The 13,591-nt window shown below is 42.8% G+C and overlaps 2 protein-coding genes and 1 pseudogene across 2 annotated transcripts in view; 1 reads left to right on the forward strand and 2 right to left on the reverse strand.

Annotated features, from left to right (window-relative positions):
* The window catches only part of LOC135333271 (fibrocystin-L-like), a 71,651-nt gene extending 62,198 nt beyond the window's left edge, over window positions 1–9,453 (forward strand). Inside the window, exon 21 of the mRNA XM_064528198.1 lies at window positions 9,156–9,453. Coding sequence (XP_064384268.1) covers window positions 9,156–9,298 — 143 coding nt within the window. The 3' untranslated portion in view covers window positions 9,299–9,453. The remainder of the gene's footprint in view (window positions 1–9,155) is intronic.
* On the reverse strand, window positions 77–4,134 carry LOC135333287 (uncharacterized). The gene is made up of 3 exons (XM_064528214.1): window positions 4,045–4,134; window positions 1,917–3,465; window positions 77–1,064 (listed from the first exon to the last, which is right to left on the reverse strand). The coding sequence occupies exons 2-3, from the start codon at window positions 3,450–3,452 to the stop codon at window positions 141–143; spliced, it is 2,460 nt and encodes an 819-aa protein (XP_064384284.1). The 5' UTR covers window positions 3,453–3,465; window positions 4,045–4,134; the 3' UTR covers window positions 77–140.
* Window positions 9,454–10,791: 1,338 nt separating the features above from the next.
* Window positions 10,792–13,577, reverse strand: LOC135333380 (dnaJ homolog subfamily C member 25-like; annotated as a pseudogene).
* Window positions 13,578–13,591: the final 14 nt, after the last annotated feature.

Genomic DNA, 13,591 nt, shown 5'->3' on the forward strand with positions numbered 1-13,591 from the left:
CATAATTACTATAAGCACATGCTTGTTCAATTCGTGCTTACTAACGTGCTTCTGTTCATGCCAATTCATCACAGAATATGAATAATCTTAAGAACTTATTTTTTCTTGAACATTAAGCCAAATAATTATATCCTAAACACTCAAAAAATAGTTGCTGCGATACTAATTTTATACACGGTCGTAGATTGTGTGTTTCCATTATTCAGTCCCCCAATCATAAGGCACTGTGTTGGAGACAGTGACACAGAGGCAGGGTATGCTATAGGAGATAGTAGATCACCAACGTAGAGCCAGGAGTCCATCGAGGATGAGTAGGCGTAGATCCTTTGAGTGGCTTCACCTTCACAATCCTCTCCACCAACAGCAAAGAGGGTGTCGGATATCGTTACAGGGGAGGGTCGGTAAGACGGTGTATTAGATATTGTATTCCAGACAGAGTCGGCTTTGTTGGCACTCCCATCATCCTGTTGGTTTGCTGAGATGAGCTTGTCGACTTGAGCAGCACACACCTTGTTTAGATTCTTGCCGTCACTTCCCCCCATTAGGTACACTGTGTTGTTGTAGACAATTCCTATTTGGTCCTCGCAAGCATACGGTAGTCTGTCTGTCTCGCTCCACTGGGAGGTGCTGATGTTGTAGATCTCAACAATATCAGTGTAGTCACCATCGTCCATATCACCTCCTGCTACAATCAGATGTGTTGGGAGACTAACGACTGCTAGTGAATGCCTCGCTGTGGGCATGAGTGGGATCGTCCGTTTCCAGTTCCTTCCTTTGTTAAACACGTGTACCACGTTGGATACAGAGTAGGATGAATCCCTACCACCAACTGCTACCAGTTCACCTTTGACCTCCCCTAGACCGAAATAGCGTGCAGAAAGTCTGGGGAGAGTTGACCAGACGTCTTGTGGTGGATCGTAACAGTGGACACAGTACTCGTTATCATCGTAATCACAGAGTCCTCCACCATAGTAGACCTTGCCATTGATGGTTACCGCTAGTCCATGAGACATCTCCACTGGAGCCTCAGAGCACTGACTGTAGGACAACTGAACCTGTAGGGACTGGAGAATACAGAGAGTCAATAACTTGTGTGTTGCATGATTGTGTAGCTTGTAATTAAGAGCATTTGGAATGTATTACCATAGCAACAAAAAATAATATCAGTAATCGATCCTGTGGGACACAAATTATTCTAATTTGAGAGTTATTTATATAATACTGCAACATAATATATTCACAGATTATACGGTAGCCGATCGATTCTTATTGCCGAGGCATCGCAAACAGAATTTTCAGAATACCTTGGTGGAACGTTAATATACACAACAACTTCCATTCTAAACCTAGGCACTGCATAATGTACTTGGCGATCAATTGGAACATTAAACAGTTACCGTAAAAGACCTCGATTTACAGCGACCCTCTAAAATATGCGACACCCAATTATTTTTTAATGTCGTATTCTAAACATGTAAAGGTAAATGTAGCCACTCCCTAGCCTCGATTGTAGCCCACTGGAAAATCAGTGTTTTTAAGCGGCCTGAAATCAAGGCAAGTAGACTCTGTAAAGTTACCTCCAATTAGATGCGACCCTCTAAATATGCGACACCAGGACTTCAATATAAATTTTCAACCTCTGGCTTCGTAATTATTAAAAAGTGTCGCTTTAAATCGAGGTCTTACAGTACTTACTTCTATTAGAGTGGTGATACAATAAGAGATATGACAGTCATGTTTAGGTGCAGTGGCGTAGGAGGCAATTTCTCAATGGAGGGGGGCTGTAGTTTTTTTAATGGATAAGTGTAAGGCTATCTACATAGTACAGCTTGGATAAGTCATCTCTACTTAGAAATATGGGGGGGGGGGGCTCGATCCAGCCACTGCACTTAGTGGTACAGTGTTGATGAGCTCACCTGTGGTTTGCTGGTCAGGTAGTCCCTGGTTTTGGTGAGTTGGTTGTTTAATCTCTGAATGGTGGTTTTATTCTTCTGAAGGGATGTGTCCTTGGAGGCAAGCATCGAATCTTTGTCAGCAATAGTTAAATCTTTGACAGAAATAGTGGACTCTTTGTCTGCTAAACGAGCTTGCTCTTGTTCCACTTGTGCAGTGAGATTGGTGACATCTGTTTCCAGTTGAGCTATTTTCGTAGCTTTAGATACAAGCTCGTTGTGAGTGTAGTTGACATTGGCAATTTGTTGCTCCACCTCTTCAGTGAGATGCTTACATCGAGTTTCTAACCTAGCAATGGTAGTATCTTTAGAATTCACCAGTTCATCTTTTGTGGCAGCCAATGATTCTTTGAGCTCCAATTCAACTCTGAGATCCTCTATCTCTACACTATGTTCAGTTACTAGTTGATCAGTTTCCACAGAGTGCACCAACTGCATACGCTCGACAGTGTTTTCACTTTCTTCCTCTTGTCGTCTTTTCTCCTCCGCCAGTGCCTCGATCTCTCCTGCTTTCTCCTGGATTGCCGAGTCCTTCCTCACAACCTCCTCCTCAAGCTCCCTCTTCTCTGTCAGTAGGGCACTCACTCGCTGGAGCATCTCCACTCTGTTCTCAAAGGAGGGAGGGTGTTCAAGTACCACACCCACCATCCGACCCATTATCTCCGCTGCTCTAGGCCTTCGCTGAGGGTTGTTGTTGAGACAGCGCATGATGAGGTCCATTAGAGGGTGGTCTGGGGATAGTTTTCGAAGAAACTCTTCACGTCGTTCAGCTTCCGTCACTGGTATCAGTCTGTCAGGATTAGCAGGATCGATTCTGGTGGGGCCGATACTTGGTAGTGGCCACTCTGCTGTGAAGGTGTGAATCATCATGATCCCAAAGGAGAACACATCTACACTGGTGTCATAGTGGGGGTTGGCAACCATCACTTCGGGGGGCATGTACGCTGGGGTGCCAGGGGTCTCTGTCATTCGACTCACTTGAAGATGGGTCAGATTTAATATTCGAGCAACCCCTAGATCGGATATCTTGGCCGTCATGTTGGTGGACAAGAGGACATTGTTGGCTGAGAGGTCTCTGTGCACAATGACTGGTGTTTGGCCATGGAGGTAGACCAGGCCCAGTGAGACATCGTGGAGGATAGAGAAGTTGATCTCATCGGGGAGAATACCGTAGCGCTCGAGACAGCTGGTCAAGTTGGTGGGGAGGAACTCCATGACTAGGATGGGGAACTGAGAGCCTTCCTCAAAACAGACTCCCAGAAACTGGACAATGTTGGGGTGCCTAGTTTGACTGAGCAGGTGACACTCCTCCAGATACCTTCGTGCTGCATGCCCAATTCCAGTCTCGTAGAGAACTCGGTAAAGCTTCTTGCCGGCACATTTCAGTCCTCGATACTCTAGCTCCATGACAACAGCATAGGAACCTCGTCCAAACTCATTCTCAGTGATGCGAACTTGTCTCAGAGTGAACTGCTCGAAAGCTTGTGGATTTACAGCCATTGTCTTCGTTATACTGTGTCAATAGATAAGCATGCAATATTAAATAGGTAATCCAGCTGGATAGCGCCAATTTACAAAAAAATAAGTACATTGCCAAGTTTATTAAAAAGCGTTAAGGTAATACCGTAAGATCTCGATTTAAAGCGACACTTTTTAATAATTACGAAGCCAGAGGTCACTTCTTTTGGAATTATATTGAGGTCCTGGCGTCGCATATTTAGAGGGTCGCATCTAATTGGAGGTAACTTTACAGAGTCTACTTGCCTTGATTTCAGGCCGCTTAAAAACACTGATTTTCCAGTGGGCTAATCGAGGCTAGGGAGTGACTACATTTACCTCTATTTAGAACGCGAGATAAAAAAATAATTGTTAACGCAGCTGTGGCTACTTTTAGAGGTCAGAAAATTGCTGAAGCTCCTGGGTGTCGCATATTTGGAGGGTTGCCTTAAATCGAGGTATTACGGTAGATCTAGAATCTATAGAAAAACAAAGCCTTTATATATACAGTACCTGATACAGACAGCGAGGCTCAGGCTTACACGAGCACATGCTGTTTATGATATGTATATAAAAGCTATTCAGTTGATCTCACCTGTATAGAAAGCTTGATAGAGGTGAAGTTACAGAGAGAGCTGCTAGCGCTAGCGGCCAACAAGATACTCCCCCTTCTTTGTTGCAAAGAAAAGGGGGCGTGGCTACTTACACATTTTGTGCATTATTTAGAATACCACCAAGTCAAGGATGAAAATGTAAGGAGTTAGCTAGCTCTAGTGCAAGTGTACTCACCTAGATCTCCTTCTCCCCCTCACTCAGTCTTGTGTGTGGAGATGTGGAGGGTCACTTCAAGCAACTGTTTAGCAGAGTCAAGAGCATCCTCTCCAAGAACAAAGACTTTGAGGTAGCTACATACAATGGATGCACACACTCACTGCAGTGCCAGTGCATTTATTGTCCCTTTATGTAGCTGCTGTTGTGTGTTGGATCTTTCTTTAGCTCTGACTGCCAGGAGGAGTGGAGCAAGTATCGGGAGAGGGTGGAAACAGGTAATTAAACGATATTAAATCACCTTCCTCTGACATTTATCACACTCCCATGCACAGTGCCTCTACCGACGTTCATCCTTGGCCCGTGTTGGACTGAGCATGGCCAGTTCTATGGAGACTTGTCACGTGATGGAGGAGAGCTTTGCCCCAATGTCACATGTCTAGGTACAGTGTATGCATGTTGTTAACCACTCTATCAGTACACACATGAGTCACACTCCATTACAGGTCAGCGTGGAGTGTACAGTGCGTCCAGTGGTCTGAGGGTGGCCTATCTCAGTGGGAGCTACCAGGGGAGGACCTATCAGCATCAAGACAAGGGAGATAATCTATTGGTCAGTTCTCTTCTCAATCACCTGGAGAAGTTGTTGAACTAGTTTTTGTTTCTCCCTCTAGCGACCATAAGCCTCTGAGTAAACTGACCATGTGTCTCAAGCCACGCTACCATTTTGCAGCTCTAGACCAAACCTTCTATGAGAGAATACCGTACAGGTAGTCAGTACACCCATCCCTGTATGTTTAGACTTAACGTACTTGATGGTATTCTCAAACATTTTTTTTGGAAACGAGTGATGATTTCTTTTTTTTGGAAAAATGCCTAAACTTGAAAGGCTTTTTTGTTTTGTTTGAAAATTAATGTGATTCAAAATAACTCTGTCCCCGAGTTTTGGGTGAGATCCAGAGGGGGGATTTTTGCTGTTTTAGATCCAACCCTACTATTAGCACTACATATTACGATTTAACGTATTGAAAGGCGTTTTTCTAAATATCAGAAAATGAATGTACATGATTTGACCAACACAACTAAAGTTTCGACCCTTTTAAAATATAATTATACGTACATGTTACATGTCCTCATCTTTAAATCCCTACACAGTAATACCTCCACAACTTTTGATGCTAACTGTATTGTGCTTCATTTCATGCAGGAATCATAAAATCCTCCAAGGCAAGCCACATCATGTGACACGATTCTTAGCTTTGGCTCAAGTGGGACATCCAGACAAGAAGAAAAGAGTGAGTTGAAATCATTCTAGTCCCATTAGTATTACATGTTATTAATGATGACATCATCTTCATACCTGCAGTACCTGTATGCATTCTCTGTCACACCCATGAGCTCCATGGACGAGAAAGAGCTGACTCAGCAACCACCCACTGCCACCAACTGTCCCTACACTGAACTAGTCAAATCTTTGGTAAGGAAAACTATTATCCCATAACGTCTAGCTATCGTTGAAGAGCCAATTAATATACTAATTTTCCAAACAAAAACTTGCGTTATGTAGCACTCTGAGAGTCCTATCTCCATTTGTGTTGTAGTTTAAATCCACCCATGTTTTCGGAGGTCAAAGTTTATTGTGTACCTACCCCACACACTGTGCAGAGGGAGTCTCAAGAGGAGGCTGGGCCTAACTTCTTCTTTGATCAGAGAGCTCTTGATTCTGCTCATCGTAAACAGAAGAGACAACAGGACGGAGGACCCCCTGCAAAGAGACGACCCCTCCCCAGCCCAGGGGGCCGTGCTGATTCTGTCTGGGGGGCAAGGAGGTGGAGAAACATCTCGTGGTCTCCATCGGAGATCATGTGAGATAGAGTGTGTTGTACTTGCTAATACTGCACATACAAAATACAATGTAGCTCACAAATAGCAGACCACTAACAGTTTGTATTGTATACCCTATATAGACGTACCTGGCTTTATCCAAGGGTGGGATGGTACCAGCATGTGCTGGTCCTACCCATCGGTCACTATGCAGCCTCCACTGACGCACCACCAGTGAGTTCATGTGCTGTGTGTACCACTGCTGTGTGTGTATAGTCATTGTTTGTATTGTGGAGAGTATGTTTCCATGCTCTGTGTGTACTATTTAGCAGTCTGTAGTGGTCAGCCTGTAAGCAGGCCACCCTCTATAATACAGCCAGGTTAATGGGCCCCAAAGTCTCCATAGCATGTGTTTGGACCTGTGTTAGCAGACCACCTCTTTAGTACAGCCACTGTTGGTCTGCCCACTGTGTAAGCAGAGATCACTATACCATATATCATGCATGTACACTGTATGACCTGTGCTCTATTACTGTAGGAGGTTTTGGAGGAGCTTGGAAAGTTTAAGAGTGCTCTGAGGAAGTACTTCAACAGCAAAGATCAGTCGTGTGTCATCTTCGAGAGAAACTACAAATCACAGCATCTTCAACTACAGGTCAGTACCGTCAAGGCCGTATTATTATGTGATGTGATTGATACTGTATGGTTGGTGTGTTGAGATTAGGCTACAAGGTTTTGAGGGCAAACAGAGGAATGTGATTTCTCTTTTTAATCATTCAATGGTTCAGGGACTCTTTCAGCTGCCATAACTTGAATTCTGTGTATTCAATTTCAACGGTTTTATTATTTTAGAAAGAGGCCATCTAGCAAAGATCGTGATGTCATACAATATAGGTCTTTGCAATCTTATTTGTGAAGCCATTAGCATTCGCAAACTTACATAATTATGTGGAAACATTGTATAAATACGGTACATGTTAGTGTGTGTATGGTAGATGTGTTGACAGTGACCAAGATTCCATCTGATGCTCTGAGACAAGCCTTCATAGATTATGGGCGGAGTATGGGGGTGTGGCTTGAGACTGTGCCCAGGGAAACACCACCCTCAGAGGTAACACACACACATCATAGCTGTACCATGTTCTACGTACCATTCTCTAAGCCTTTTATAGCCTCGATTCCAGGCCGATTAAAATACGGCCTTTTAGTGATCAATACTTGGTTTTGCTACACACACATACACACACACACCTCTCCTCCCACACCACATGCACACACACACACACACACACTGATACTTATTTATTTTGACTAATGCCTAATGCTAACTCTAAGAACATAATGCTATCTACTCCCAATAGAAGACCAACATGTACACACACACTGACACCGGAATATTTAGCTAATAGTATATGAACCAGCTACCAGAGTCATGGTCATGCAACCTGTAATTAATTAATGAGCCTTTCCCACCCATAGGCCGATTTAATACCTAAATGTAGATAACGAACAGCCTGACCCTACCCCAACACATTATGCATAATATATACACTAGAACCAAGCTATGGTACATACTATAGGTCAAGTTATAGGAACCAAAAAAGCTGTTGTGATTTCACCCACCCACACACACAGACAACTAGAACTCTGTGGTATAAAAAAAATAATGGTACATGTACATAACCCTCAGTAGTAACACCTTGAGGGAGCCTTAAATTAAAGCTCACATGATCCAAGCATGCCATATAGAAACAAATGGATAAAATGGAGTGTAACCAAAAAAAGTCATCTGAAGCCATCCAGTAAGTAAAGCAATATTTGGCCTTTATGATATTATTATGCTGCACTTGTATGAATACATAAAACTAATTATATAGCACATGTCAAAATCCTTAATTCTGTATGCCCAAGAAACCAGCAGCAACTTAGCTCACGTGAATCATCGTAATGACAACGTATAGACCACCCCCACTAACAAGTTTACCCATAACTACTGCTAGAATAGGAAATAATGTAGTAATGAATGTTACATGATAATTATAGTAATGCCATTTGTTGGCATTATAGCAAATCCGGACTCCATAGGGAGTGGTTCCGCCTATTCTGTAGTCGACCACGGGTCGGGAAATTAAAGGAACCGAAACCCGTGGCCTGACGAGGATCAGATTAGGTTCTCCCCTGATGACCGGTGCATTCAATAAACCGAGAGCAGAAGGCATAAGCCTACTAACCTCGCACTACAATAGATACTATAGCTCTTCCTGTGTTCACATAATAATCATGTACTATTGGGTAGCTTAGGGTCATTCGCAACACTCACGTGCATTTTATAAACAGTCACCATGTGACTTAACCTTAGCACAGCAAGCTAAGCTACCTATTTTATACCTACACAGCACTTTAAATTAAAACCTGCTATACCAGAACAATAATTAGATAGATAGACTATAAGATCGGATTACGCGGGACCTGTTACAAGTGAGTGTTTCTCTCTTTTCTACTCTTAGGCTGAGTCAGTAATTATGTGTCGGAAAGCCCGATCCCACCTCCTATACTTCTGTATATACCATTCTCAAACACACACACACACACACACACACACCTCTCCCACACATACACATACACACACATACACTGGTGCCCATACTTCCTGGCAGAGTTTGATGGGGGAAATGTGTTCACAAGACCATTTTCTCACCAACTCACGCAGACAAACAACCAGATCACTGAATATAGGTTATAGTATGTTTCTACTACTGTGAGCTCATGAGGTAAACAGCACTCTCAAGTGAGTAGGTAAGAACATATCCATGAGTCTCGTCACACCGACAATGCACACCTCTAACCTTTCTATTGCATACTCAGCAAATGTCTCTTCCACAAATCTGTCATCCTACCTATCGAGTGAGCACACAAACTGTTCTAACCACCAGCATATCTACTCCACCAATACCAACGGCAGTACCAACAACAATACTGGTAAGTTAATAGTCTCTATCTCTTCTCCTGCTTCTTAAAGCTGCTCGTATTAATACAGTATCTAGTACAATGTATCAGCAGCTACTATACGTGTGTATAGCGTGCTCAACTAACCCCCCCCCCACACACACACAGTGGCATATGAGAGCAGGACTCCCTCTGCTGCCACTGTTGCCCACAGCCTGCTCCCACCTTCCTCAGCGACGCCCTCACAGTCCTCTGACAGTACAAAGGTCAAGAAGTACGAGAGCATGAAGGTGGAGGACATTGAGAACTAAATCACTGACACTTGCAAAAAAAAAAACATTAGTAGTGTACTCTATTTATTCTTGTATGAAAGAGCAATGTTGTTTTGTCGTAGCGATTATCTTTAGAATCCGATAGTCTAATTTAATGTATAATAATATTATTATTAAACATTCAATAATAATTATTTGTGTGTAAATTAATGTCTCAAGTTGCATGATTGTATAATAATGCGTACTGTGTGCAAGATTCATAAGCAGTTCGACTGGTATACACATGCATGCACACTATTTATATACAGCTAGCTATAATTATACGTGTTTTTCAACGTACACATGTATATACTCAACTCTTATTAAATTAATCCTATAATTATTATTAATGGATGATGATAATTAAATATAAGAAACTTTTTTAAAACATTAATTTGCTATTAAAAAAAAATTGTAAAAATAAAACTACTAAGTGATTGTGAAGAAGAGATTGAGTGAGGTCCGTCCGAATTAAGTGATTCAGCAAAAGTGTTCTATTTGAATGTGAGAGCTCCTACTAGGGCAACTCCTAAGCTGATTGCAGCCACTGTACATGTGAGCCAGCGAGTAGGGTGGCGGTTCTCAGCTCTCTGGTTTTCAGTTCTCTCTTTGGCTTTCTCAGAGGCATCAATACTCACTGCTCCCTTGATGGCACCCTGGATGTGGAGAAATAAAAGTCAACAAAAAATAAAAAAACATGCAGTGAAATACAGTAGTCAAATACTTAATCTACACATGCATACAACAATCTCTTACCCAACCGCCATGCTCGAGAATCCACTGAGTGAAGTTGTGAAGAAATGTCGTCTGCATGCCATCCAACGATACTGTCTATCAAGGGAGTCTTGTTCTCTTCATACAATCGTTTCGCTAGTACGCTCGTGAAGAAGAGCAGCACTGCAATCTTGCCCCACTTGATGTCGTCTACCATGAGCCTGGAACAAGGGTTTTGATATTCAGCATAGAGTTGTTGGTGAGATATGTCCAGCGTCTTCACTCGGCCCTCAATTTCTTGTTGATGCTTCAGTTTCAGGTCTTTACAGCAAGTTTCCAGCGTCGAAATCGCATCTTTAAAGCCTTTATTCTTCGCAAGGAGACCCCTCATAAGCTTGTCGTGGCTGTAGATGCATTTCAGTTGTATTCCGTCTTCTTTCAGCACCAGGTGATGATGGCTGATGGCACTGCTTTGGGTTTTGATTTGGTGAAGGTCATCTCTTGAATGGGCCATAGTTGAAGGAGACTGGAGTGGAGACTGGAGAGAGTGGAGGAGCGAGTTAGATTGGAGCGGAAGTTGGTTGGTCGGGATAACATCGATACACTAATACAAAGAGCCCCTCCTTATATAGTACAACCATAACCAAAGAATTTGTGGTTTTCTCAACGTCCGGTGTTATAATTGAAATATGAATATCATTAAATATACCACTAAGGAATGTGCTTGAAATTGCAGCTCTGCACGTGCAGGCTCTATGCGCATGCGCCTTAATTGCATGCAAAATAAAATTGACAAACACTATTACTGCAAGATTCCTTTAAACTGAACCAAAAATGATAAATATGCTTTCATACAAAATGTTATTGTCCCTAACAGTTTGTGGTGACTCTTTTCTGACCAGTGCTCTCATGTATCTCCTGTGAGGGTGGGGTATTGTAATCATGGTGACTTTATCAATCACTTACTCACTGTACTTGGTATTGTCTAGCCTCCTTCACTGGCCTCACTCTCACACATTTACTCACTCACTTGTACTTCTTGTACTTGGCATTGGCTGTCTTTCTTTCCTCTCCTCCTTGTACTTCGCAACATAGGTTTACTGTATCAAGCACTGCCAGAACAATGCTTGAACTTGTGAGTAGACCAACCTACCCCCCTCAACTTCAATTGTAAACAAAAGATAAACAAAAGTTCCTATCAAAATAATGGCACAATATAAGACTAGCTGGTTACATTATCGACTCAAGGTTCTCCTCCATAATTCTGCGTAGCACAGTCTCTTCGTCGTTCTTTACTTCCTCCCTTGAGTCCGTCTCTGACCCTCCTTCAACAACCCCTTCTCCACTGCCAGCTCCTTAGCAATCAATCTGAAGTCTTCTGTATGGGCTTAAAAAGAGGCCTGATTCTGAAAAAGCACCACTTATAAAATATAGATAGCCAACGCTTTTTCCTAAAAATAAAAATGGACAATTTGGACCGGAAACTAATTGCTGATTTATACACACCGTATGGTAGCACACCAACAGCTACTAAATGCATCTTTTAGGTTCCTAACTTCAATAATGGCCTCTGTTTTGATATACCTTGCCAACTATCCTGACCTTGGCATTCTGAGAGACCTGCAGTGATGGCTGTATTGTACGAGTGCCACCAGCCGAGGTACTGGACCAGAGAGATGACGCTGATGGCCACACCCACAACCACTCGGATGTCCAACTGGGGGGGTCACTCGATGACGGTCGTAGTGATAGTAGTGACGGTACGCTTGCTCTGTGGGGGGGCAGTAACTTATTGTGTGTGTGTGTGGTGGGCGTACGATGCGAATGATGCTATTATAGCAACTATTTACTTCCTAAGAATGCATCTCTCTATTTATTTACTGATTCACTCCGTATCCTAGGTGATTTCCAGTGATTACGAGCCATATTTTACTTCCCCCAGGGAAGTATGGAATATGGCTCATATTTTTACTTCCTACAAGCACTATTCAACTTTTGAATCATCTTGACAATTTGTACACAGTAAAATAGCAATATAGCACGCACAAAGTTTTTGTAGACTAGATGTATGTTGTGCTATTGTCATATTGACCTGAGCTAGCTAGCAGTCTAAGCTCATGAGGCTTGAAACACTGCAGTTAAATCCTTGCTCTGTGTTTCTAGTCAAGGCTGTGGCGCAGAGGTACTGTACTAGGTAGAGGAGTACAGTGCATGCAGTGTTGGTAGACTTGTGCAATGCAAATTGAAAACGGCAGCTGCTGATATTGGTGGGCGGGTCTGGTCAAAGTTTATGGCTTCCAGTAGAACCTAGCTGCTTGGAGAAGTAGCTAGCTCTCATACTTGACAGCTATAACTGTTCTAACTGCATATTCTGAGGCACAAAAGTGACTGTGAGAGCAAGCTTGACTGTCTCTATTGATGTTCAAATGACTGTTTTGCTGTTTTTTCAGTAAATAAATCAGTTGTTGACTGGTTGCCTAGTAATTATGGTTTATAAACGCCCTCGGCATTGGTTGGTTATAAGCCATAATTACTAGTCAACCAGTCAATAACTATAACATAACAACTCCATTAGTATAACTATCCAATTAACAGGCAAACAGAGAACTGCCATTAGAGTAGCCACGGTAAAGTTATCACCAATTGCAGGGGAAGTGTCTCTAGTTACTAGTAGGTAGTGAGTAATAACTACCCCCTAGCCCTGTACCTACCAGGGTTCTCAAGCATGTAGTCATAGTTTGCTCTCTCCTCCTCATCCTTCAGTATCTCGTAGGTCGTGCTGATGAGCTAGAACCTCTCCCTAGCGGAGCCCTCAGCCTGGAGGGGGGAGTGAGGTATTAGGGGCACACAAAGAAATGGAGAGTATAGTATTCATTTCATGAGGGGAGGAGGTACATACAATGTGTCTACACTGTGCAATTCACTTTACTATCATTAGATAAAGTTGCAAAGCATTTTGTGATGGTTTAGGACTAGCTGTATATCTACTGAGACTAACCAACTCTCCCTCTTCTGTGACCTTGTTCTTGTCAGGATGGTACTCCAGTGTCAGGTGTCGATAGGCTCTCCTCATCTCAGCCTGTAACCAAGCAACAGTGTGTGAGCACAGTCAATAGCTCCACATGTACTTACAGCTGTGACATCTTTGTCCACTTGAAGAACTGCATGTAGGGAACGAGAATAATTATCAGCTAGTCAGGTGTTGGCCTGGATAATAGGTAGAAACGGCTCATACAGATAATTATACTGATACACCTGTTTCTACAAATCACAGCATCTCTAGTCAGCTCTAAAATGATTTACATGCATTGAACTAGCTAGCCAGATCTAATAATCCACAACTCCAACCACACACACTCTGTCAATAGTGAGTGTAGGGACTGACCGTCATAGCAGCTCTCTCTGCCACAGTAGAGTCCCTCCAGGAGACCAGCAGCACTGGAGAACAACGCTGACAGAGCACAGGACACCAGGAGAACAGTTAGTGTCTTCATCAGGAGAACTGTCCATGAGCTGGAGGAGGGTCGTTTATGCTGACATTGCAATAGTCTATAAGGGGGAGCTAGGGGCTGGTTGCAC

This window comes from Halichondria panicea, chromosome 3, assembly GCF_963675165.1.
Source record: "Halichondria panicea chromosome 3, odHalPani1.1, whole genome shotgun sequence".
Classification (NCBI taxonomy): domain Eukaryota; kingdom Metazoa; phylum Porifera; class Demospongiae; order Suberitida; family Halichondriidae; genus Halichondria; species Halichondria panicea.

What these genes read in the sequence shown, in the direction of transcription:
- LOC135333287 (XM_064528214.1), bottom strand. Translation starts at nt 3,452, where the DNA reads ATGGCTGTAAATCCACAAGCTTTCGAGCAGTTCACTCTGAGACAAGTT. An exon ending in ACCTGACCAGCAAACCACAG is followed by an intron (nt 1,065 to 1,916) that starts GTGAGCTCATCA and finishes TGTATTCTCCAG; the next exon opens with TCCCTACAGGTTCAGTTGTC.